The sequence below is a fragment of the Camellia sinensis genome, chromosome 1 (genome assembly GCF_055761805.1).
Source record: "Camellia sinensis isolate YWXY chromosome 1, ASM5576180v1, whole genome shotgun sequence".
In the NCBI taxonomy this organism is placed as follows: domain Eukaryota; kingdom Viridiplantae; phylum Streptophyta; class Magnoliopsida; order Ericales; family Theaceae; genus Camellia; species Camellia sinensis.
Window position 1 is genome coordinate 36,139,195 of NC_138961.1, and position 25,254 is coordinate 36,164,448.

Here is a 25,254-nt window from a genome sequence, read left to right on the forward strand (position 1 = left end):
TTTTGCATGCATCGGGCTCGGCGCATCATACTAACTGCATTGTATTTTCAATTCCAAGTTGAATACATGTTAGCTGTAGCATTTCATATGCCATGTTTAGAATAGCCGAGCCTGCTATAGTTGCATTTTTGCATGTGTTGCATGAGGCACTTCTGTATAGTTAGGATCATGCATAGATTTCTAATCAGCTTCTATTTTGGCTTGGAGTACTCGGTAAGTTTTATGCTTTAGCGTCCTTGCATGCGTGTGAGTGACTGCCATGAATAGCATGCTTACCATGAGGCTATATTCTTATGTGATATAACTGCCTGAATGCCTGTGGGTGAAGGTTGGGTTATTTGAATTGGAACAATTCATCAAATGTGTGTTTTAAGCCCACTAGATAGTGGCAAAATCATGTTTTTCTAAGCCCACCCGAAGGTGGCAAATCTACGTCTTAGCCTACTTGCGGGTAGTACTATCAAACCATTTTCAAAATAAACAAACATGAAATGTTTTGTTCCAATTCAGACGATCCAGTCTATACTTGTATGCTGTGCGCATCACATAGCAAATCTAGGCTAATAACCGGAATAAGAACGCATAAAGTTTTCAAAACTAGATATCATGGTTAGTAGAGGCCGATCTTTGATCGGGCGAGCGGGGGTGCTCACGAAGTGACCTTCCCTAATCGTACCCAAGTTCTTGAGCCGAGGCAACTTTGGTAATGACGGACACGTGGCCTTAGGCAAACGAGTCAGGGTTTCCTTAATTTCCCTAAAATAAAACATTTAGGTAGCGACTCTGTATCTGGAAAAGCAGTCCATGTTTGGCACTTCTTTAAAAATCTGTTTTCTCAAAACGATTTGTCGGATTTGGACTCTTTGGTTCAGATTTAGAACCGTGACAATTTGAGAGGCCGAACTGTAGTGAACCCCAAATGAACAGAACGGGACTCATCCCTCCCGGGGCGTTCGGGGACGTCTACAGTTTCTGGCGACTCTGCTGGGGAGTTAGAGAACTTGACTCGAACTCATGATATCTTGTTTTGACTACACTTGTGTGTTTCTTTTCATTGCATGTGCATTGGTGCGCCTAGGACACCGTGTTTGCCATCTGCTATTCCTGAACGGTTTGCCAGAGGCTTGTCTTGTCAAGGCATGACCATAAGGCTGACCGGTTATGGGCTCTGCCAGTATGGGAACACAAATCCCGGTTTTACCGAGGAACCCTTTTTGACCATTCGACCTAGTGCATATTCGGAATCCATAGTGACCATTCCAAACTAGGACAGGTTGCTTACCCGATTATAGGTTGTTTGAAACCGCTGCGTACGCAGTGAAACCCTAGCTCTTGACAAAATAGGACAGGGAAACCCTACCCCAACATAGGGGTGTTTTGGCTCTCACTTATCTGTTATGTGCTTTTAGAGTGCGTCTCTACAGGAATGCATGTATCAGTCTACAAGTTTGGACATCAGGCCTGCGGGCACCAGTTTAGTAGTTTGGGCATCAGGCCTGCGGGCACCAGTTCAGTACTTTGGGATTCAGTTTACCAAAGGGTAACAGTTTACAGGCCGAATTTTGGGGGCAGAATTCAGTAGAGGGCACAGTCATCCTACTATGCTCGTATCTGTTTTGGTGAAGTTAGGCTGAGATGTTGCATGTTTTCTCTTTTGCTAGGTAGTTTGGGAACCATAGCTTCAGAAGGCTCCGATATCCCCCGAGGTTCATCGAACTTGTGCTGATAGACTTTGTCAGGACAGAGATCCAGTTCAAGGACAATCAGTGTTCCTTTGCCAGAGGCAGGGTAAAAGGGCCAGTCAGGCACAAATCACCAGTTCAGCAGTTACTAGATCAGTGGCCCTTATCCACCCCACCAGTGAACAGTCAGGCTGAGGTCTCAGTTTCTACTGCAGGGATAGATACCAGTCAGTTAGATGGATCAGCAGAACACATCAGGGATGGAGGCAATGATGCGCCAGATACAAGAAAGTATGAAACTCATGCAGCAAGATGCTGTCCGCCAAGCTGAATTCGCCAAACAGCAAGCTGCGGTCTTGGCCCAACAGGCAGAGCTAATCACCAGATTGCAACAGCAAAACGGAGCATCTGCTTCGCATCAAGCTCCCCCCCACCAGTAGATCCAATACCCGGGGAGACGCCAAATGTCCAAGAAGGTACGGACATTCCGATAGGGCCGACTCCGCCCCCAATCTTACCCCAGCTGTCTAAAGCACCAATCAACCCATCGGACTCTCCCTTTGAGTTCGAGGTAGACCATACAGTGTTGAAGTTGAGCAAGCTTGAAAAGTTGTTCAAGAAATCCCAGGGAGTAAAGTCCATCCTGGACATGGAGGACGGGTACACCAACGCAGCTGTGACACTGCCGGACAGGTTCAAGATGCCTCACATCGACCGTTTTAACGGGTCAGGAGATCCCATGGTCCACTTGAGTTTGTTTTCAGATGTTCTGCACCCGATGGGCTTGACAAGATTACAGAAGCTTTCCCTTTTTGGCAGGACCCTGTCGGGTATTGCGGCCATCTGGTACGCCAAATTGGAGGATTCAATGAAACGAAGCTGGGAGGAGATGGCCGAGGCCTTCGTCGCACAATATTCATATAATACCCAAATCGAGATTACTACCCGTGATCTTGAGACGACGAGACAGGAGCCTAAGGAGAGCTTCTCAGAATTTGTGGCCCGCTGGAGGGCCAAAGCCTCAATGATGACCATTAGGCCAACGGATAAGGATCAAATACGGATGGTTGTGCGCAACCTCCAGCCCAAACTAATGCAGAAAATGATCGTGCTCCCCTTCCCTACCTTTTTAGATTTGCATGAGATGGGAGTACAGATCGAGGATGCTATGAAGCAGGGCCTCATTGACCAGGAGAAGGAGCAGCCCAGGAGGGCGTTTACCCGCAGTTCGAATGCGACCACCAGTGGTGATGCAGCTGCAAGATCTTCTGAAGTGGGTATGGTCACCACCACCACATCAAAAAAAGCTACCCCATTCACCGGTGCGTCCGGAAGTAGCTCACAGACGGCCAAATATCCACCCCGAGTCAAGAGGGTTTTCACCCCACTTTATATGCCTTTGTCAAAGGCTCTAGAGGCCTTAATCCGAAAAGGACATCTGAAATCATTGGAACAACGGCCTTTACCTGATCCTCTCTCTCCAAAGCATGACCATACTAGGTACTGTGCGTACCATCAACAAATCGGTCATGACACTGACAGTTGCTTTCGTCTGCGCCATGATGTACAAGATCTGTTTGACAACAGGGTCATCCCCGCGCCAGTCCAGCAAAGTCTATCGGCACTCGACCAGTGAACCTGTGGGGGATAATGTGATGTGATCGAGGGATGAACCACCTGCGGGCGGCGTTCAGTTTATTTCAGATATGGTGTATGGCATGCACTGTTTTGAGCATTTGCCAATGCTAGCTTTTGTGCTTTCTGACTTGGGTATTGGGTCAGTCTTGTTGTTTTGTTTTGAGTCTGTCTTTTTGTTTTGAGTCAGTCTCTTTTTGTTTTGGGTCTGTCTTGTTGTATCGAGTCAGTCCTGTTGTATAGGAGTCGGGTGATTCCGGGGAGTGTTACTTCGGGCGTCACCATTTTGTTTTGTGTTTATCTTTTCGTTTTGTTTTGAGTCTGTTTCTGCCAGGGAACCAGTTGTGCCGACAGATTTTGAATGAAACAGTAGTGATTTTCACGCTCTTGTATTTGCTTCTGCCTTGTGCCAGTTATGCCGGAAGTTCTGAATGAGATGGCAGTATTTGACTAAGAACTCTGCCTTTTCTGTGCCTTGAAGTCATTGTAATGACCTGAGTTTTTCAAAACTTTTTGAACGTTGCGATGAAAACAAAGAGGGAGAAATTCCTCCGGATTTGCAAAACTTTGATCAAACTGAGAGAAAGAGAGGCGTGCTAAGCCCTTAATGAATGAAATCATGCTCGTTAGTGTGAGTACTGAGAAGGACACTAGCTTTGATCCAGATTGGTTCCACACTATCTTCGGCACGAGCGATTTGTCGCTTTCTTAAAAACTTTAAAAAACAAAATGTTTTGCGCAGTCCTGTGAAGACTTGTGTGGAATCGCTCTTGAGATTGTGCAGCCTAGGATCGCTCTCAGCCTCAAAATTCAATCCATTTGTTTTCGAACCTTGGACCCATTCAGAACGTTCAACGGTCAACTGCCATGTAAGGCCTGTGTGGCCAGATTTGAAGCAGCCCTCGAATAAGAGGCACCCAAAGTCAGGTCAAGAAGATTAGATCTCATCAGAAGAAGCTTGCGAAGCTAGAACAGCAGCCATTCTCCTGGATTCAGATAATTTCAGGATCTCAAAACCATTTGGCATGGACTTGTTATACTTTTACCCTTTGAGAGGCTCGCTGGGCCGAAAACTCAGAAGGGCGACCCATACAAAAAAAAAAAAATGCAAAAAATATACAAAAGAAAAGAATGAAAAAAGAATATCAAAAAAAAGAAAGAAAAAAAATTGAGAAAAATAAAAAAGAAGAACAAAGCTCGCAAGGTCGAAAACCCGCAAAGGGCGGCCTTGGCAAAAATTAGAGCATAAAAAGGAGAGGTTAAATACCCGAGCGTACCTTAACCCCGAACTACGTAAGGCTTGATTCCCATGTTTGGGATACGTAGGCAACTTCATTCTGAAGTCCAGCCGTAAAACACTTCAAATTGACTGTGCCCATGTAATGGTTTTGATCATCTTCGCTTTCTCTGTATCCGAGAATTTGGTTGTGTTCGTCACTCTGAGGATGACTACAATGCGCTGCGGGGCCATTCAGACAAGGGGCAACTTTCCGTTGCCATTCAATGCGCTGTGGTGCCGTTCAAACAAGGGGCAACTTTCCATTGCCATTCAATGCGCTGCAGTGCCGTTCAAACAAGGGGCGACTGTCCGTTGCCATGCAGCTCCCCTCAAGCAAGGGGCAATTTTCTTTCGAATCTGAGGTTGTGCATCTCGAGAGTGGGTTCTATGCTCGTTGAGCAGTGGCCGTTTGCAAAAACAGTTCTTGAGAATTTTTACTAAGGTTGAATGATCTTCTCTCGAAAACTATTCCATTTTTACAAAAACTGGACCTTTTTCTTGGACCCAAAAAAGGAAAAATTTCAGTGCTCATAACCTAACTTGCATGATTTTGAATCAGAAATCGAACAAGCGTGTTAATCTAACTCTCATTTTGGTTAAAATTGTTTTAGTAGAAAGTCAAAAACAAAAAATGGTCAAAATGATGAACTAGGGGCACAGTTGAGTTAGGTGTTCTGTCTTTTCCCCATTACCACAATACTTGCCAGGAAGGGCACTCTACCTGCCAGAAAAGGGCACAACTGAAGTTAACAGCAAAAGGGCTGAAAGCTCTCTCACCCTCCGAGCAACGAGGTATCAAGCCAAGTGCGAAGCACGAACTGGAATGGATTAAGATATTCCACTCCCTCATCTGGACAGATCTGATCACGTCCAAACTCCCCAGCAGAGCATCGTCAACCGATGTTAGTTGAAGATTTACTACACACCTAGTTGTAGCACAGCCCCTCTGTGGGAGAAACTCACTAGCCGCATGCAGAAGAAGAGAATCTAGTAGAATGCTAGGGGCACGAGCCCACAATTTGCAGTTTATCCATCAACCACCCAGGGGAGGGATGAAAAATGAGAGATTGAAGAATAGAGAGATGTGCGATGAGAGGAAAAGTGAGAAGAGGGCTTTTTCAGAAAAAAAAGCTTGAGGGCCGAGTGATGTGAGAACCACAAATGAGAAAGGGTGGGAAACACTACCTGGTGAAACAGGCTCAGATGTGCACGTCTGAGTGTCGTATCTTTTTGTTTTATCTCGATTCTTGTTTTGAGTCGTTTCGAGTGTTACTCAATGTGTCTAGGTTGTGTGCCTTTTATTTCCTTGTTGAGTCGTTTTGCTGTGTTCAGTCGTAGGCTCAATACTTGGTCGAAAACTCATCTCTCAATTTCAAAAATAAAATCGTTTTGTGCTCCGAGTGCCGTGCCGTTCTCCACATTTGTATAAAACAGAATTTGTTCTTTCATAAAATCGCAGGATTCAACCCAGGTCATGTGAGAACAATAGAACCAGGACCTATCTGAAGCTATATATGGTTCCGGACTGCAAAGCAAAAGCAAAAGAGGAAATGTCAAGCATCTGAGTTTGTTTCAACTTCAGTAAGTTCCAGGACTACATTCCGTGTGTACCTCTTCAGGTCTTACCAATGCTCCGAAGTATGAATGTACCTTTACCTCAAGCTCAAGATCAAGTCTGCTTCAAGCCAGAATAGGCAATCAGAAGTGCTCTCCTTGAGGACCGCTCGTGCCAGGGACATCTTGGCCGTGTTTGCAATGAGTTCCTAAGAGACCAGCTGCGACGGTGGAAACTAGAGTTCGAATGGCTGATGCCTAGAACATAAAGGTTCGGGATTTCCGGGACTAAAGTCTGGTTTAAATACCCAGGGGTGTATCCCCGGCTTGAAATCTGTATGGAAGCCCCATAGGTTGAGATAGCGTGTATGCACCTCAATTTTGGATACTGAACCAACCTAGTCTGTCACCCCGTTGGAGAATAGGGAAAGTTGTGAATGTGGTCAAGAAGAAAAGTGGCATCCCAGGTGTTCTACGTGAAGAATCCTTGTCAGTATTTTAGAGCCTTTGTACTGTGAGTTGAAGGTAAGTGTTTGAAGAGCACGAGGGGAGATCCCCGTCAGAGTAGAGCGGTTCATCGCCACTCACCCCATAAGGTGCTTTCTAAAGCGCCGCTACGCTTGTTTATTACGTTCCTTAAACATCATGCATTGTATTGCACTGTACCTATCAAGTTTCTTTCTCATTCATGCACGATATTGTATGTACGGTTCATTCAAAGAAGTTCCGTTTGAGATCCTTTATTTAGTGTATCAATCACACTTCATTCAGTTAGTGTATCAATCACACTTCATTTCTTTAGTGTATCAATCACACCTCATTCACCCTTAGTGTATCTATCACACTTTCTTCGTTCGCTTAGTGTATCAATCACACTTCATTTATTTAGTGTATCAACCACATTCTCTTCACTTAGTGTATCAATCACACTTCTTTCATTTTGTGTATCTATCACATACATTCTCGTTTTGTGTATCAATCACACTTCACTTCATTCACTTAGTGTATCAATCACACTTCGTTCACTTTTGTGTATCTATCACACACATTCTCATTTTGTGTATCTACCATGCACATATTCACTTTAGTGTATCTATCACATATATTCTCGTTTAGTGTATCAATCACACTTCATTCATTTAGTATATCAATCATACTCTATTCACATAGTGCATCTATCACACTTTGTGTTCATTTTCAGTATATCAATCATACTCTGTTCACATAGTGCATCTATCACATTTTGTGTTCACCTTTAGTGTATCAATCACACTTCATTCATTTGGTATATCAATCATACTCTATTCACATAGTGCATCTATTACACTTTGTGTTCATTTTCAGTATATCAATCATACTCTGTTCACATAGTGCATCTATCACACTTTGTGTTCACATTTAGTATATCATTCATACTCTGTTCACATAGTGCATCTATCACACTTTGTGTTCACTTTTAGTGTATCAATCACACTCTGTTCACTTAGTGCATCTATCACACTTTGTGTTCGCTTTTAGTGTATCAATCACACTTTGTTCACTTAGTGCATCTATCACACTTTGTGTTCGCTTTTAGTGTATCCATCACACTCTGTTCACTTAGTGTATCTATCACACTTTGTGTTCGCTTTTAGTGTATCCATCACACTCTGTTCACTTAGTGCATCTATCACACTTTGTGTTCGCTTTTAGTGTATCCATCACACTCTGTTCATTTAGTGCATCTATCACACTTTGTGTTCGCTTTTAGTGTATCCATCACACCTGTTCACTTAGTGCATCTATCACACTTTGTGTTCGCTTTTAGTGTATCCATCACACTCTGTTCACATAGTGCATCTATCACACTTTGTGTTTACTTTTAGTATATCAATCACACTTTGTTCACATAGTGCATCTATCACACTTTGTGTTTACCTTCAGTGTATCAATCACACTCTGTTCACTTAGTGCATCTATCACACTTTGTGTTCACCTTCAGTGTATCAATCACACTCTGTTCACTTAGTGCATCTATCACACTTTGTATTCACTTTTAGTGTCTATCACCCTTTGCTTCATATAGTGTATCCATCACACTCGCTTCACATTATGCTCATTTTGTGTATCTATCACGCGTTCACTTTGTGTATCCATCACACACGTTCGCTTAGTGTATCAATCACACTTTATTCATATAGTGTATCCATCACACTCTCTTCACTTTTGTGTATCTATCACACATGCTCGCTAAGATTGCATCATAACTGCATGAAATGTAGTTTGATTTGCCTTCTCGCTTAAAACTGTCGCATTTATTGTGAATATTTGCTTCATTACAGCTTTATTTACATGATCCTTACTGCATGAAATGCAGTTAGATTTGTATATGCTTGCTGCATTTGCATGATCATGAGCTACATTCGGCTTTGTGCATATCATTTTGCATTTTGCCCCTCCCTGCGGGCATGCCTGTGGGCACATCTTTGTTATTTTGTATGTTTGTCTAAGTCTTCGGCCTTGTCAAAAATGAGTCGTCTCTGGGCTTTGACATTCACTCCCGTCACGTATGACTTCCGAGTTCTGTCAAAGAGGGGCAACTGTAGACACCCCATTTTTGACCGACCTTAAGACTCAGACGTCACCGATTGAGCGCTTGGTGATGTTGCATATTGTGCTCGTTCTGAGGTTTCAAAGTTTCGGCTGTGAGCCTTGTCTCCGAACTTCGGGGCTCTTGCGTGCTTTGCCTCGGTTCGCGAACCAGGCTCGGTTTTCTCTGTTTCTCTTCCAGAAGGAAGAGAGAGGTCTTGTAGATCATCTCTCAGTGGCCGTAGGCTACGTTTCGTGGTCGTAGGCCATTTTGCCTGTTTGGAGTCCGGTTTCCGGTTTTTCGGAGCCGTTGGCCGTGTGCCTCGGTTCGGCACCGCTTAACCACCTCCGTTTGCTCCGATTTTTTGCATACATCTTATTTACTCCCTTTTGAAGGACACTGCGGTCCGAAAAACCAACTTCATGGTCGAACACCACTTCCGGTGCCTAACAGTCAGTTTTCGGGGTCTCGGGCTGCGCGTTTCGGCCCCCGAACCTCCATTTTGCATCGATTTGAGTTCATTTTTGGCAGAGACCTCTGTTTCATTGTTAGGAAGGTCGTAGAAGGGTGAGAGGCCAGCAATTGTTCTGACGACCATGTTTTATTCCTCCATCGCCCTCCGTCGCCCGTTTTTTCCACTTGAAAGCCAATGTTGACCACCCTAAGGCCACTTTTTCTTGCCCCAAACCACATATTTGTGTTGTACACACCTGGGAGGCCACCAATATCATATGACCGACCAGTAATTGTGTGTGACCCTTTTGAACCCCTCCTAAAAGTGGCCTTTTCTTTCTCCTGGTTCATTCTCTCCAGTTTTTGACCACATGGTTGTGTTGTGCACACATGAGAGGCCCTCTTTTTGGCATGGCTGGCCATTAACCTTTATTGACCCTTTTGACCCTTGGCCGACCGGCCACCTAAACCCTAGGAAACTGGCCGGCCATGATCCTCTCTCCAGGTACTTTACAAAAATGCCCTCTGTTTCCCCCCAGATTTTGTATCCAAGGGGGCCAACTTTTGGGGGGAAATTTGAATTCCATTCCCCCCATTTTTCCCCCCTCTTTTGCCTATATATCCAGGCCCTCCAGCTCCCATTTGAGGGGTTAGAAAATCTTGTCTAAGCCTCCTACATTGTATCTCTCTCTCTCTACACTCTAACCCTCAAAACCCTTCAAATCCCACACCCCTTTCTACACCACCACATAGCACCACACCACCACCATCCTTTCTAACACTTGGAGCTGCTTTTCCAGAGCTTAGGAGCACCTTTTCTCAAGCCAAGAGCTGCTGAAGCTTGGTCTATAAGGGTGAGTCTTCATTCTCCCTCTTTTGTGCTTTATTTTGTTCTATATCCAAGCCATACTTGCTTACATTTTTGGGCTCCGACCCTAACTAAAAATAGTCATGTTTTGATGTCTTTTTCATGATTGATTAAGGGTCCTTCCATGTTTAAGGTCTCTACCTACCACTTGCTTCTTTACCTCTCTTGTATGCCTCTTTCTTGCATAGTATTTTAGGCCCATTTGTAAACTGTTTTGAGCTTGGTCATAAACTGAAAAGTGGCTTATTTTGAGCCCTTCTTCAACATTGTTGAAGGGCTCTTCACTGTTTGAGGCTTCCTTTTGTCACTTGCCTCTTCATCCCTCTTTTCGCCTTACTTTTGCATGTTTTGTTAGCCCCTAGTGCTTGTGTTTTTGGGCTCTGGTCTGAACTGTAAATTGCCTTATTTTGACCCCCTCTTCATGTTTGATCAAGGGATTTTTGCTGTTTGAAGCTCCCTTTTTACACTTTGTGTTAAAAGCCTCTTTTAGGCCTCTTTCTTGCATAGTATTTTAGGCCTATTTGTAAACTGTTTCGAGCTTTGCTATAAACGGTGAGTTGCCTTATTTTGAGCCCCTCTTCAACTTTGTTGAAGGGCTCTTCACTGTTTGGGACTTCCCTCTATCACTTGCCTCTTTATCCCTCTTTTGGCCCCTTTGTTTGCATGTTTTTTTAGCTCCTTGTGCTTGTATTTTTGGGCTCCGACTCAAACTGTAAAGAGTCATATTTTGACCCCCTATTCATATTTGATCAAGGGTCCTTTGCTGTTTGAGGCTCCCTTTTTGCTCTTTGTGTTTAAACCTTCTTTTAGGCCTATTTTTGCATAGTATTTTAAGCTTACTTGTGCACTGTTTTGGACTTGGTCATAAACTGTAAAGTGCATTATTTTGAGCCCCTCTTCAACTTTGTTGAAGGGCTCTTCTTTGTTCGGGGCCAGCTGCTGTCCCTTTGTGTTTAATCTCTATTTTAGGCCTTTTCTTGCATGATAGATTAGCCCTATTTGCATTCGTTTTTGGGAATTGTTATAAACTGGAAATATGCATGTTTTGGGACTGTCTTGCTTCTGTCTTCATACTTCATGATCAAATAATACATGTTTTGTATAGCTATAGGCCAATGCATATGCCTAGTTTTGTGTTTCGGGTTCATTCCATGTATCGGGTGTCATGTTTCCATGTTTCGGGGCTGTTTTGCAACATATTTCAGCACTGAAATCTGCATGTTTGCATACCATGTTTCATGCCTTGCCATGTCTTGTTAGTGTTGCATGCTATGCCTTGGGTTCGGTCCTCGGTTTGCGTGCATGTGTGCACGCATTTCGAGTGTCTCATTTTTCATCTCATGGCTACTAATGTGAGTGTGGCTGAGGTCCACTCATGTTGGTATAAGTCCATTGTGCATTGAGTATGCCATTTCATTTTATAGCATTGCGTATGTTAGGTTGTATGTTAGAGCATTGCGTATGCCTTGTTACATCGTGTATTGTGTATGCCATCTCATAGCATTGTGCATGCTAGGTTGTATATTAGTTGCATTTATGCATGTCATGCATATTGCATTGTGCTTGGGATAGGAGTTAGCCCGAGCACGAGAAACGAGGGACGTTTCGTACTTCGAGTGACGGAACGTGTCTCAATTCCCAGTCACCGACACTCCGGATTATCCATGATGGAGTTTAGGTTTTGTTGTGTTTATATGTGCATTCATTTCATATTGAGTCGTGCAATTCGACTCCTCGGCCATCATGCATCGATATGCGTGATTGGTGGCACGAGGACCGAGGATTACACTCCCTGAAGAGTAGTCATGCATATATATGTGAAAATACTTTGCCATGCCCCTTTGTTGCTCTCTGTTACAGCAAATCAGAAATCGACAGCCTTCCGGAGCTTGGCACGCATTCCAAGAACAATTGCAAACAGAAGCAAACCGGGACATCGCGAGGGATTCTCCGCACAAGGCAACCCGAGCATGCATCATCCATCATCCGGAGCAGATTTGAGGCAGTCCCTGGCTTGCATGCCAATTTATTGGTTTCCTAATTTAATTTGTTAATTAATTAGGGTTTTGTACATATTTGGACTGTAATATTCATTCCGGACTATATATTATTTATTCGAACCCTCTGCGCGAGGGCAATGTTGTAATAAGTGTGCGTGTGTTTGATGTATGAGTTCCAACCCTACGTCTTTCTCCCTTTTATTTACCAGCTTATGATGGTTAGATTAGGGCATGTTTCAATTAGCATACAGTATGATAGCATGCTTGCATTCATTCATCTGTTTTGCATGTATCGGGCTCGGCGCATCATATTAACTGCATTGTATTTTCAATTCCAAGTTGAATACATGTTAGCTGTAGCATTTCATATGCCATGTTTAGAATAGCCGAGCCTGCTATAGTTGCATTTTTGCATGTGTTGCATTAGGCACTTCTGTATAGTTAGGATCATGCATAGATTTCTAATCAGCTTCTATTTTGGCTTGGAGTACTCGGTAAGTTTTATGCTTTAGCATCCTTGCATGCGTGTGAGTGACTGCCATGAATAGCATGCTTACCATGAGGCTATATTCTTATGTGATATAACTGCCTGAATGCCTGTGGGTGAAGGTTGGGTTATTTGAATTGGAACAATTCATCAAATGTGTGTTTTAAGCCCACTAGATAGTGGCAAAATCATGTTTTTCTAAGTCCACCCGAGGGTGGCAAATCCACGTCTTAGCCTACTTGCGGGTAGCACTATCAAACCATTTTCAAAATAAATAAACATGAAATGTTTTGTTCCAATTCAGACAATCCAGTCTATACTTGTATGCTGTGCGCATCACATAGCAAATCTAGGCTAATAACCGGAATAAGAACGCATAAAGTTTTCAAAATTAGATATCATGGTTAGTAGAGGCCGATTTTTGATCGGGCGAGCGGGGGTGCTCACGAAGTGACCTTCCCCAATCGTACTCAAGTTCCCGAGCCGAGGCAACTTTGGTAATGACGGACACGTGGCCTTAGGCAAACGAGTCAGGGTTTCTTAAATTTCTCCAAAATAAAGCATTTAGGTGGCGACTCTGTATCTGGCAAAGCAGTCCATGTTTGGCACTTCTTTAAAAATCTGTTTTCTCAAAACGATTTGCCGGATTTGGACTCTTTGGTTCAGATTTAGAACCGTGACAATTTGAGAGTCCGAACTGTAGTGAACCCCAAATGAACAGAACGGGACTCATCCCTCCCGGGGCGTTTGGGGACGTCTACAGTGGGATGTCATATCCAGATGGATTGTTAGTCCGTACTTCAATTATTTAACCAAATATCGAATTAATAATTTTATTAGATTATTAGTCCAATCCCAAACTCATATCTACCTAAACAAACATAACCTTAGTTATATTATATTTTTTTTAGTTGTGATCAATTTTTTTTTAGTTATAATATTATTTTAATAATATCTCATTTTGTGTTTAGTTATGATATTTTAAAAAAAAATTATGACTCAAAAAATTAAAATTATATCATTTTTATTTTTAGGTATAAGATATATATAGTGTACACTCTTTGAGAGGTATGCACCATAATATGTCCCTATTTGGTTATTTGTTAACAGTGTTCCTTGTTTTTTAATTTTGTAATCATTTACATTCTTGTTGAGAAAGACTATGGTACACACTAGTCTATTTCAAAATAATATTATAATTAAAAAAAAATAACATAATTAAAAATACATATGATAAGGGGTGTATATGATAAAATTTTCTCACTCCTGTTATTCGGTGAACAAATACTACTTTTTATTTTATTTTATTTTAATTTTTAATCTTTTTTTAACTCCATTTTGCATCTTCTACCAAAATAATTTAGTCCTGTTTTTTGGAACAAACAAATTAGCAACATTTGTTCATAATTGTTGTGGTTTTGGATTGGGCTTGAATGATATCTGTTCTGACCAGAAGTTGAGATCCTAACTACTAGGCTCATTAAATTCTTAAAACTAGTAGGTTCAAGAAGATAGTAGAACCTCATAGAATTCTCTGTATCCTTCTCCACTTTTTCTATGGTAGATGATAGAAAGACACTTGTCTCTCTGTCTATGTATCTATATATACCCTGCTCCTTGGCTTCCGTTGCATCATCGAGAAATCATCATTCAAAAGCTTCGATAAATCAATCTCTCAGATACATCACTCTCCGATCTCTCAAACAAAACTATTAGTAGATTCAGAAAATGGCGATGATTCCAAGCATCTTTGGAGGCCGACGAAGCAACGTCTTCGATCCATTCTCTCTCGACATTTGGGATCCCTTCGAGGGTTTCCCCTTCAATAGCGCTTTCGCTAACGCCCCCAACTCCGCAGCACGAGAAACATCTGCAATTGCAAACACTCGAATCGATTGGAAGGAGACTCCGGAGGCTCACATCTTCAAGGTCGATCTTCCGGGGCTGAAGAAGGAAGAAGTGAAGGTGGAAGTTGAAGAAGGAAGAGTTTTGCAAATCAGCGGAGAGAGGAGCAAAGAGCATGAGGAGAAGAACGACAAATGGCACCGCATCGAGCGTAGCAGCGGCAAGTTCCTACGCAGGTTCAGGTTGCCGGAGAATGTGAAGATGGATGAGGTGAAAGCTACTATGGAGGACGGTGTGCTGACTGTGATTGTGCCCAAGGAAGAAGAGAAGAAGCCTGAGGTTAAGTCCATTGATATCTCTGGTTGAGTCGCGCAACTGGTTTTTGAGTGGTGGTGGTTGGATGTTTGAATTGAAATAAACAAGTGTTTGGTGTTTTGTTGTTATTATGCAATATCTACTTGAGTGAGCGTGTTTGTCTGTGTGTGTAGTGTCAAACTTGTACTTGGTTATGCACCATGCTTTGTTTGATACTACATAAAATGGAAGAATGTTAATTTTAGTTTCAATTGCTCTATTCCATGTCGGTTACATTTATATCAATTGCTTTGATGCATATGATCATTTGCTGATATCATGTTTTACCACAGGTGGTTTGATTATTTTTTGAACACATAAATTATGTATATATATTGTCATATCAGTTATAGTTGTTTTTATAGAAATAAAATTGTTATGAAATGCGTTTTCAATTTTTCATTGAAAATGTTTAATTGATAATTTGAGTTGTACAAAAAGAACGATAATTATTACCCTTTATTCACTTTTCACTTTTTATTTGGTACTTAGTTTATAAGTTGAACTATACAAACTTATTAGTTATTTGGAATTAAAAGTACAAAAAAACAAAGAAGAAAGATATTTTATTCCTTTATTTATTTATTTTACTTGATACAGCTTGGATTAATTTATTATTTTTAATTATAAATTTAAGTAAATTTTAATTTATGTATAATGGAAGTAATTTTTTGTGATCACTGACAAAAACAAAAAATATTTGAATACATAATTTCTGAGTAAAAATTATTCACTGACCAATCCGTTGGTGGTGTGGTGTGGTGTGGTGTGAATGCAGTAGTAACAACTCATTTTTCATGTCGAAAAATCACCACCTTCATCAAGCAAATCTATCAAATTAGGTGTTTTGAGTTTATTTTATTGCTTTTTTTATTTTTTATTTTATAAAACAAATTAAAATATTATTGTATGTCGTTGATTAGATTGATTATCATTGATTTTTGAAAGTTTTTATTAATTTTTAAAAAATAAAATTATTATATATTTTATTCAATATTTATATGTCAATATGGTTCTATACACATGTGATATAGTTTTATATATGAATATTGTATAGAATATTTGATAATTTATTTGATATCTTTAATGTTAGCTCAATTTTTTCCTCATTAAAAGTCTTAAATAGTTATAAAAAATATACTTATAGCACACTATACTCTCTTTTGAACAAAGGTATTCTTATTAATTACTACCACATTAAACTAAAAGAACATGTAAAACATTATTTTATTTGGGAAAGGTATTAAAACTTAAAATAAAAACATCCTTATTAATTGATACAATAAAAACATCCTTATTAATTGATACAACATTAAATTAAAAGAACATGTTAGACATATATGGCTTTATTTGGGAAATATTTTAAAACTTAAAATTGAACATCTTTTGATTGAAAAATTTATTTTTCATAAAATTATATATTTGAAATCATCTCAATGTATCAAACAAGATTTACGATAAATGTAAAAGAAAATAAATAAAAAAAAAACTAATGCAGTTAGTTAAATTTAGCTAAAGTCAGTGAAATTTTATTAAATTTAAGATTGTAGAATTTAATTGACTTGACGAAATTTTATTATTTTTAAAATAGAGTAAAAATAAATAAAATAGAACACATGTCAACCAAAAAGGTTATTCAACTCTGCAGAGCTAATTGAGGTAATACCAAAATCGGTACCCAAATATATTTTCATTGGCATAAACGACCATTAATAATCCAAAAGAGACCATCGTTGTTGCTACAACACACGTCGGGATCCTCTAGAGTATTTCTCCTTAGAATATTAATAGTGCTTAGAATGTTAATAGTGCTAAAACGACATTATTTTGCTTAAGGCAAAAAATTACTAAAGAAAAACAACACTTTCATCTTCTTTTTTCCTTTTAAAGAAATTAGAAAATATAAATGAAAGAAATCAATAGTTTAGAGACAAAACTGATGATAATTTAGGGGATAACTAAAATTATTAAAAAAAAATTTGGGGCGACATTTAACAACTAAAAATTTGAAATTCGAGAGCTTTCGAAAAAGTGAGTGAATAATTGAGGGCAAGAGTTTGGGCCTACAATTTAAAAAAAGGGTAAATTACATTGATATCTTCTGAAATTTGGTCTAATTATATCTCACTCCTGATGTTTTGAAAATTATATTCTCACCCCTGTGGTTAATAGTCTCATTTCACAAATCTCTTACTTATATAAAAGATAACAACTCCTAATAAAAAAAATAGAAGAAATTATATTGAAAAAAAAAAGAAAGTAAAGTAAAAGAAAGGAAAAAAAAAAAGAGTACATGAGTTCAATATCTTCATTTTGTCTGAATTATTACAAGGATAGGGGGTTAGTTTAACTTTTTAAACATCAAGAATGAGATGCATTGAACTCAAATTTTAGGGGTGTAAGTGTAATTTGCTCTTAAAAAAATTGAAGAGAGCCATCAAAACTACCCAATGCTATAAATGGGCCTTCTGGCCCAATAGTGCCTCCAACTAAAAAGCCCCATAGACCCAAACCCTTTCTGAGGCCCAAATTTTATTTTATTTTTCAACCCTTCCTATAAGTACAACTCATCTCTCTAATCCGCAACTAGGGTTTTAGCTTTCTTCTACGAAGGCAGGCGTCTCTGGTAGTGTTCGATTCTCCCAAAGCCTCCAGCGAAAATGGTGAAGGGACGCCAAGGAGAGCGTATAAGGTCTCAGATCCCTAACAACCCTACTTCTTTCCCATCAATTCTCTCAATTTGACTATATATGCACTAATAATCATTGAAATTTCGTGTTTGTGTTCAGGCTTTATGTCAGAGGAACCATTCTCGGCTACAAAAGGTAACATATTATCAATCTTTGAAGTCTTTGTTGGGATTTGATTTGTTGTGCTGATTGGTGTGTTTTTTTTTAGGTCGAAATCGAATCAGTACCCAAACACTTCGTTGATTCAGATCGAAGGAGTGAACACAAAGGAGGAGGTAGATTGGTACAGAGGTAAGAGGATGGCGTACATCTACAAGGCTAAGGTGAAGAAGAATGGATCGCAGTATCGTTGTATTTGGGGAAAGGTCTCTAGGCCTCACGGTAACAGTGGTGTTGTTCGAGCTAAGTTCAAGTCCAATCTCCCTCCCAGATCCATGGTATAAACCTACAATTATATACTCATATATGTGTGTGTGTGTGTGTGTGTGTGTGTTATGAAAATGTCTTTGCTGTGTGAGAGGTGTGATTTTGATTTACGAAATTATCGTTGTTTTTTGCAGGGAGCTAGGGTTAGGGTTTTCATGTACCCCAGCAACATATGAGGTACCATTCCCAGACCTTAGTGTGTGTTTTTTTGTTGTGTTTATATTATATTTAGAAATCTGTGTGGTTAGTTAACACTCTGTTTGGAACCTAGGAGAGAAAATAAAAGAAACGATTACTTAACTAATAAGAGAAAAGAAAAAAAAAATAATTGTGATTTCTCATTTTTTTTTTTTTGGGATAAGGAAGAAATAAAAGAAAGAAATGATTATGATAAGAAAAAAATTATTTTATATTATATTACCAAAATAATCTTTTTATATTTTCATTCATTTTATTTCTTTTATTTTTATAGGGACAAAATTTGTGTTATGAAAATAGTCGATTCTTTTCTCTCATAATCTCTTCCCTTTTGGAAAGATTGAAAATGAGGTTTACATCTTAATTTCTTCCCATTTCTCTCCACCTAGGTTATCCAAACAACTAAGAAAAATGTATCTCTCTCCATTTCTTTTCTTCTCTTCAAATCACTCAATCCAAACATAGCGTAAATGTATTGTGTGTTTATGATGAGTTATTGGGTTTGATAATGTCATTTTCTGTTTTTGTAGTTTGTATTGGTATAGTTTGTTTGTTGATTTGCATTTCTACCGATTTTTTATTTTTTTTTAAAAAAGGCAAGCTTTTGTACGTAATGCTGTGTTGATTTGCATTTCTACTGATTTTTGATATAAAAAAAAATGATAAGCTTTTGTGCTTAGTGTTGTACACGCTCTATGGAGATAAAACGCTTGCCAATGTAGACATTTGATTACTGAATGACAGTGTCATGTGCCATTTATTTTGGATTATGGTAAAACATGCTTACTTGACACATGATTCAGGAGTTACATGATGTTGGGTTAATAAATATTTCTACTTGGTATGTTTTTCCTGTGAATATAAAAAAAATTATAGTAGTATAGATTCAAAGAGGAGATAGGTTCAATATCAGAGGTATAATATGGTCTTCATTTCATGTTATAGCAAATGATATTTGCCGAATCAAAGATGAACCAAATCTTTCACCAAATTTGTAACTGTCATATTTTGACAAAATTCGAAGGAGTAATGATTGTATATATATATATTTTTTTTTCCCCTGCAAACAATGATTAAAACTTGTTTTTGGAGTAACTTTGGAACTTTTTAAAAAGATTTGGTGAGAAAAAGAAATTATGGATTGCAGTTTTCCATATCAGTTCCAGATTTAAACTAAATTTCACTTAAATTTGATGAAAATAAGAGAGTAAAGATTGGAGATGCTCTTTAGAGAGATTTTCTATTTAAACCAGTGGAATTAGGAACTGTGGAGATGTTCCCATTTGGGAATATATATGGTGATTTTTTAATTGACTTCTCATAAACGAACCTTTGTAATTTGGTTCTTAATTTTGCATAAATATGAATGCTTGTAATGCTTACAGGTTTTCTAGGGAATTTGTATTATGGTTAATAGTGATGATGTCTATACATCTGATAAATACTAGAAGCTTTTTTTTTGGGTAAATAGTATAGTGATTTCTTGAGTGTGGTTATCAAAATATAATTATCGCTTGGCTGATTCTGTTTTTGATTAAATAGAATGGTCATTTTATAGTGTTGCTTTTGTGATAATTTTTTTATATATGTTTGCACTTCTGATTCCTCCAACAACCTGAAAATCCAAGATTGTGGTTTCTCCAAATTACTGCCTAGTGCTGTTTTGTTTAGCTGTTATACATTGCCTAATTCCACTCAGATGTCTATCTTCTTTCCCTTTCAGTGTCTCTAGGATCGTGCAGATTGTTGTCAGTGATATCAGAAGGATTTGAATGCCAAATTGAGATCATTGGTGACTTTGAGGCACCTGCATTTTAATTAATCGTTACAGATAAGACTTGAAAGTATCTTGTGTTTTCTGGAGCTGGAGTTTGTTTGGCATCATTTTTGTTTGTTTAGTATCAATGATAGAACCTTTGAAAGATGACTCTTTTAAACTATTTGGATTTATGCAACCATTTGTTATTTGAATTGTGCAGTCTAATCACCGTCAAATTGATTGAATTACTTGTGCTGCATTTGTTTCCCCTGACCTTGTCTATGCAATGTTTACCTATTTAGCACAAGCAAATGTTGGTGCTCACTGTCCCCCCTATGTACCAATGTTCAACTTGTTGCTTGGTGGTGCATGTTAATGGTGATAGTTGTAAGTCTTGTGTTTATTGTCATCACTGGCATTGCTTTCCCCCACTTGTGCTTGGTAGGTTTTGCTTGCATGTTTTTCCAAGAACAATGGCCCAAAATTTGCACATTTTTCATTCCTGTGTTTGCTTTTTAGTTCTTGTGAGTTTGTGTTTGCTGTGTTGTATTTTTTGTTGGGTTTGTGTTCAAGCCTAATGATGTTTGTGTTGTTTTCTAGGATCAATTACTCAATCTCTGTTGTATTTGCTTGCTTGAACTGGTTTCTCTGGGTTAAGGGTTCACAGAATAGAAAATTGTTTTAAGAGCTCTAAAATATTGAGCTCTAATAGCTCTAAAAATACTGTAGCTCCAATTGATGTGATGTTTTACTCTTTGTTTTTTTTTAATTTTCAGCACTGCCAGCTCATTAGAGCTGGCTTAGTGATCCCTTTTTAGTGGTATGTAGCACCACTGATCTTTAGCCCATCAAAGTTGCAGTGGTGCTGCATATCACTAAAAAGGGATCACTAAGCCAGCTCTAATGAGCTGGCAGTGCTGAAAATTAAAAAAAAAAAAAAACAAAGAGTAAAATATCACATCAATTGGGGCTACAGTATTTTTAGAGTTATTAGAGCTCAATATTTTGGAGCTCTTAAACAATTTTTGCTAAAGATATTTGAGTGACTTCAAAAATAATTTGGATTTAATCATTCAAAAAGATGTCACTGAAAATATTTTTTTTCACGAGTATTATTAAGTTGATTGCATTATAACTGTCACAAGAGGAAAGCTTTAATGTATTGTGGGGTGTTTGGCCCAGTTTTTTTTACTCAACTTATTGCTTTTAGTTTAAAAAAAGTTAACTAATTTGTTCCAGTTTAATCATACCAACTTAACTTATAACAGTTTTTTTTGAAGGTAAATAATCTGATTTTGAGAATATGTTCCAAGGGTGCTTTTGATTCTCTTTTTAAGTGGCGAGAGTCAAAATTGCTTAAATGTGCTTCACCAATTATATCAAATTATAATTATATAAACTACAAAGGTATCATTGTTCACTCTGATAGAGAGAGCTAGGCGATTTTCGACGGTGAGGCAATTTGTCGTCGTGCCTTTTCTCTCTCTCTCTCTGTCTTCAACAGCATACTTATGCCATTGCCTCACCCGTCTTTTACGCCGCACCACCATAGTGCCTCATTTCTAGGGCTGTTCAAAAATCTGTTTAAATTGGTAATTCGGACTGAATCAGATCGAATCATACGTTTTGATTCGGTTCTATTAAGAATTGGTTTGGTTTTGAATTAAGAAATATGATAACCGTAAAAATAGTTCGGTTAATAGATTTTATGAAAAATCGCGGTTCGAACAGAACCGGATTTTAAAAGATATATATATATATATATATATATAAAATATGAAGTTTTATTTTTATTAATTGTTTTTTTATAATTTTCATGATATTAGGATGGTATAGATATGTAATATTAAGTAATGTCTTAATATTATTAGTTTTTATCATGAGTTAAATGTAATTAGTTTAAGTAATTATTTTGCTAATATTAACAATTTATTCTCATAAATAAAATTTTTTGGAACCGTAAATCAAATCAAAATCGAACCGTTTTTTCGGTTTGGTTCTGGTCCGATTTTACAAGTGTAACGGTCTGGTTTGGTTCTCAAAATCACAGAACCGTTAAGATCTGTTCGGTTCTTGGATTTTCTGAGAACCAAACCAATCCGGACCGTGTACACCCCTACTCCCTTCGCTTCACGTCTTCTCTTCATCGCATCGCCACCATCGCACTCAACTACCACTGTGATATCTCTGTCTCCCACTCTTTTTGCAACCGTCGCAATTGCCATGATCATCATCGCAATCCGCCATCACTACAAACCTCAAGACCAGATTGTGACAACAAGATCCTCAGATCTAGGGTTTTTGGTGGTGGTGGAGGAGATGGATGAGCTGAGAGGGCTTCTTGCAGACCACCGGCGGCCGCCAGTGTTCCCTGCAGACTATCGATGATGGCTAGGGTTTTGCAAAATTGTAATGAAAAAAAAGAAAAAAAGAAAAATTTATTTCAATTAACTTCCATTTAATTTTAAAAAAAATATTTCACAGTGGTAATTTTAAAAAAAATATTCTCAGTCAGTTATGCTAATCGAAAATGATTGGTAGCTCGAAAGAAGGAGCTGGATTTTGGCTCGACAGCCCAAAACGACGTCGTTTTGGGCTGGTTTTTTTTTTTTTTTTTTGCCCTTTTTTTCTCTATCCTCCTTTTCTGTCTGGAGCAGAGCAGAGGGAGATGAGAGATGAGAGATGAGAGAAGAGGAAGAGGGTCGCGATCGCCGCAGAGAGAGCAAAGAGAAGAGGGTCGACGCCGAGGTTCGACGGTCAGTGATGGTGGCGGCGAGCTCGATCGCCGCAGAGAGAGCAGAGAGAAGAGGGTCGACGTCGAGGTTCGACGATCGGTGATGGTGGCGGCGAGCTCGATCACCGCAGAGAGAGCAGAGAGAAGAGGGTCGACGGTCGGTGATGGTGGCGGCGAGCTCGACAGCCCAAATGGTGGCGGTGATCGACGGTGATCTGAAGATTAGTTCATCAAAAAAAAAAAAAAAATTGTATTTTGTATTTTCTCTCTCCTCACACAGATAAATTTTGTATTTTCAAGTCATTGATCCAAAAATTTTTGAAGATAAAAATTTCTGGATTGAAGATAAATTGTTGATGTTGATGTTCAGATGAATGACTCGAAGAAATTTCTGGATTGATCAATGACTTGAAGATCAATGACTTGAAAAACACGGGAAATTTAAAAAAAAAAAAAAAAAAAAAAAAAAAAAAAACGACACCAAAACGACGTCGTTTTGGTGTCGAGCCAAATTCGAGCCAAACTGTTTCGAGCTACGTAGCGGGGCAATATTAAGGTTTTAAGAAAAAAATCATGCTCAAAAAATTAGTATAACTGACTGAGAATGCTGAGTGGATTGTTGATATGATTATTAGAAAATTCGTAATAACTACCGATAAGTTATTTAAGTGGTGCTAATTGAAAATATTAATCCAAATATCAAAATTTTGAGATGGTTCGTTCACTGTATGTATGCTTGAGCAAGATGACTGATTTGATTTGTCAAAGCTGCAATGTTTCATATTAAGGTTGTGCCCAATTGAATTAGTCCATTGAAAATTGGCTATACTATCCATGATCATGAATGCAGGTCTCGTATGACTTGCAAGCATCCAAAGAGCCATATTGTCTGCAACTCATAAAAATTTTAAATTCAACTTAAATTGAATGAAAATTTATTGCAAAAATTGAGAAAAATTTCCCCTGAAATGGCCGTGACGCATTAATTTTGGGATTCCAAATGCAAAGCTACAACAAAGTGCTGATTTTTCAAAGTCTTATCAGTGATTACACAATATGTTCAAGCCTTTCCGGCCATACTTCAATTTTCTTTTTCAAGCCTTTCAAAATCCAAATTAAGACTTTAAATCTAAAATCACAATGTGATTTATATCCTAAAGTGAAACATGATTTACCAAAGCCTTTCAGATCCAAATTAAGACTTTGAATCAGAAAGCAAAATGTGATTTTTATTCGAAAGCGAAAGGTGATTTATTTTTGAAAAATTACTAGAGGTAATTTGATAAAGTTATTTTAAATTTATGAAAGGATTATAATTTTAATAAATTTTACTACTTATTTATAATTATTTTTAAAATTTTACACACATCTGAAATTATTCCTTTTAATTTTCTGGTAATGAATAGATTATAGACGATTATATATATCCATTTGTGCATCCTTTTCATTCTCTTTATTTCAAAACCTTGAAATTTGTGTGTACAAATAAAATGAGAGAAAATTGTTTTGAGATGAAATGGAAACATACGAATCACACATGGGTTATGCTATTATACACACCTCAGAGGTGACTACCATATGTAATTTATGATATTTGTGGTACTAATTATCACAAATATCATAATTAAATCCTTCTAACTAAAAAAATAAATAAATTAATGAGTTATAATCAAACATCACATAAAAAGATATAACTAAAATAATAATCATAATTGATCATAAATAACATTACAATGAGTTATAAGTAATACCATAATAAGTCATAACTAAAGATCACAAATAACATAACTGGGGCATATGGCACACCCTTTAAATTGAGGTGTGTATTATAAAATTTCCCATCATATATTACGGGAAATTCTATTATACACACCATTTAAAAGAAGTGTACCAAGTGACATCTAATTTTTGAACAATTATATTAATGAATGACACTTGAGAAAATATTGTTTAACATACAACAAATATTTTGCGTTTGGTTTAGTTTTGAAATCAGTTTTGGATTTTGAATTTTTAAAAGAGTTTTGAAAATTGAAAACTTATTTAGTTATGAGTTTTTGAAAATAGTTTTTAGAAAATTGAATTCAAAATTTGTTTAGTTATGAGTTTACAAAATTAGTTTTTGAGTTTTTTTAGAGTCTTGTGTTTTTTTGTCTTGTAGTCAAAACGTTTTTACAATATTGAGCAGTGATTGGTAGCTTGAAATCAAAGAGCTCGAATCCCCTGAATTGAAAAACGACGTCGTTTCGTCGTTTTAATTAATTAATTAATTAATTTTTTTCAATTAGAAAATCAGAAGAAGAAGAAAGAAGAAGAGAAGAAGAAAGAAGAAGAGAAGAAGGCAGAGGCGGAGACGACGGCGGCTGGGCGGAAGCGGAGGCGGACGAGCTGCGACAATCGGCCGGGCGATCTGCAACGAGCTACGACGGTCGGACGAGCTGCGACGACGATCGGCGGAATGAAGGGGCGGAATGGAGGGGCCTCTCTCTCTCTGTGTGTTTCCCTCTCTCCTCTCCTCTCTCTTTCTCCCTCTTTCTCTTCTCCCTCTCTTCTCCATCTGTTTTTCAGGCTGTTCGGGGGGGAAATTTTCAGGGGAAAAATCATTTCCGTTACAATATTATAGTTAAATTTGTTTACTTCTTTCATATACATAATGTAAATGTTTTTTTAGATGCATCTAATATTACCTATACGATTTCGTTTCACACTGCACTTTTTTTT

General features: G+C 38.2%; 2 protein-coding genes across 3 annotated transcripts; both read left to right on the forward strand.

The window, feature by feature from the left end:
* Nucleotides 1–14,255: 14,255 nt before the first annotated feature.
* Nucleotides 14,256–14,938, forward strand: LOC114274948 (18.2 kDa class I heat shock protein-like). Its single transcript, XM_028216928.2, has one exon. It carries the CDS (start codon nucleotides 14,256–14,258, stop codon nucleotides 14,736–14,738), a length of 483 nt encoding a protein of 160 aa, XP_028072729.1. The 3' UTR covers nucleotides 14,739–14,938.
* Nucleotides 14,939–15,067: 129 nt separating this feature from the next.
* LOC114274907 (large ribosomal subunit protein eL33y) lies at nucleotides 15,068–20,011 on the forward strand. Of its 2 annotated transcripts, none has more exons than XM_028216886.2 (5): nucleotides 15,068–17,418; nucleotides 17,516–17,551; nucleotides 17,625–17,853; nucleotides 17,977–18,019; nucleotides 19,740–20,011. In XM_028216886.2, the coding sequence occupies exons 1-4, from the start codon at nucleotides 17,387–17,389 to the stop codon at nucleotides 18,016–18,018; spliced, it is 339 nt and encodes a 112-aa protein (XP_028072687.1). In that variant the 5' UTR covers nucleotides 15,068–17,386; the 3' UTR covers nucleotide 18,019; nucleotides 19,740–20,011. The 2 variants fall into 2 exon arrangements, with proteins under 2 accessions (XP_028072687.1, XP_028072686.1); XM_028216885.2 differs by having other exon boundaries at nucleotides 19,764–20,011.
* Nucleotides 20,012–25,254: the final 5,243 nt, after the last annotated feature.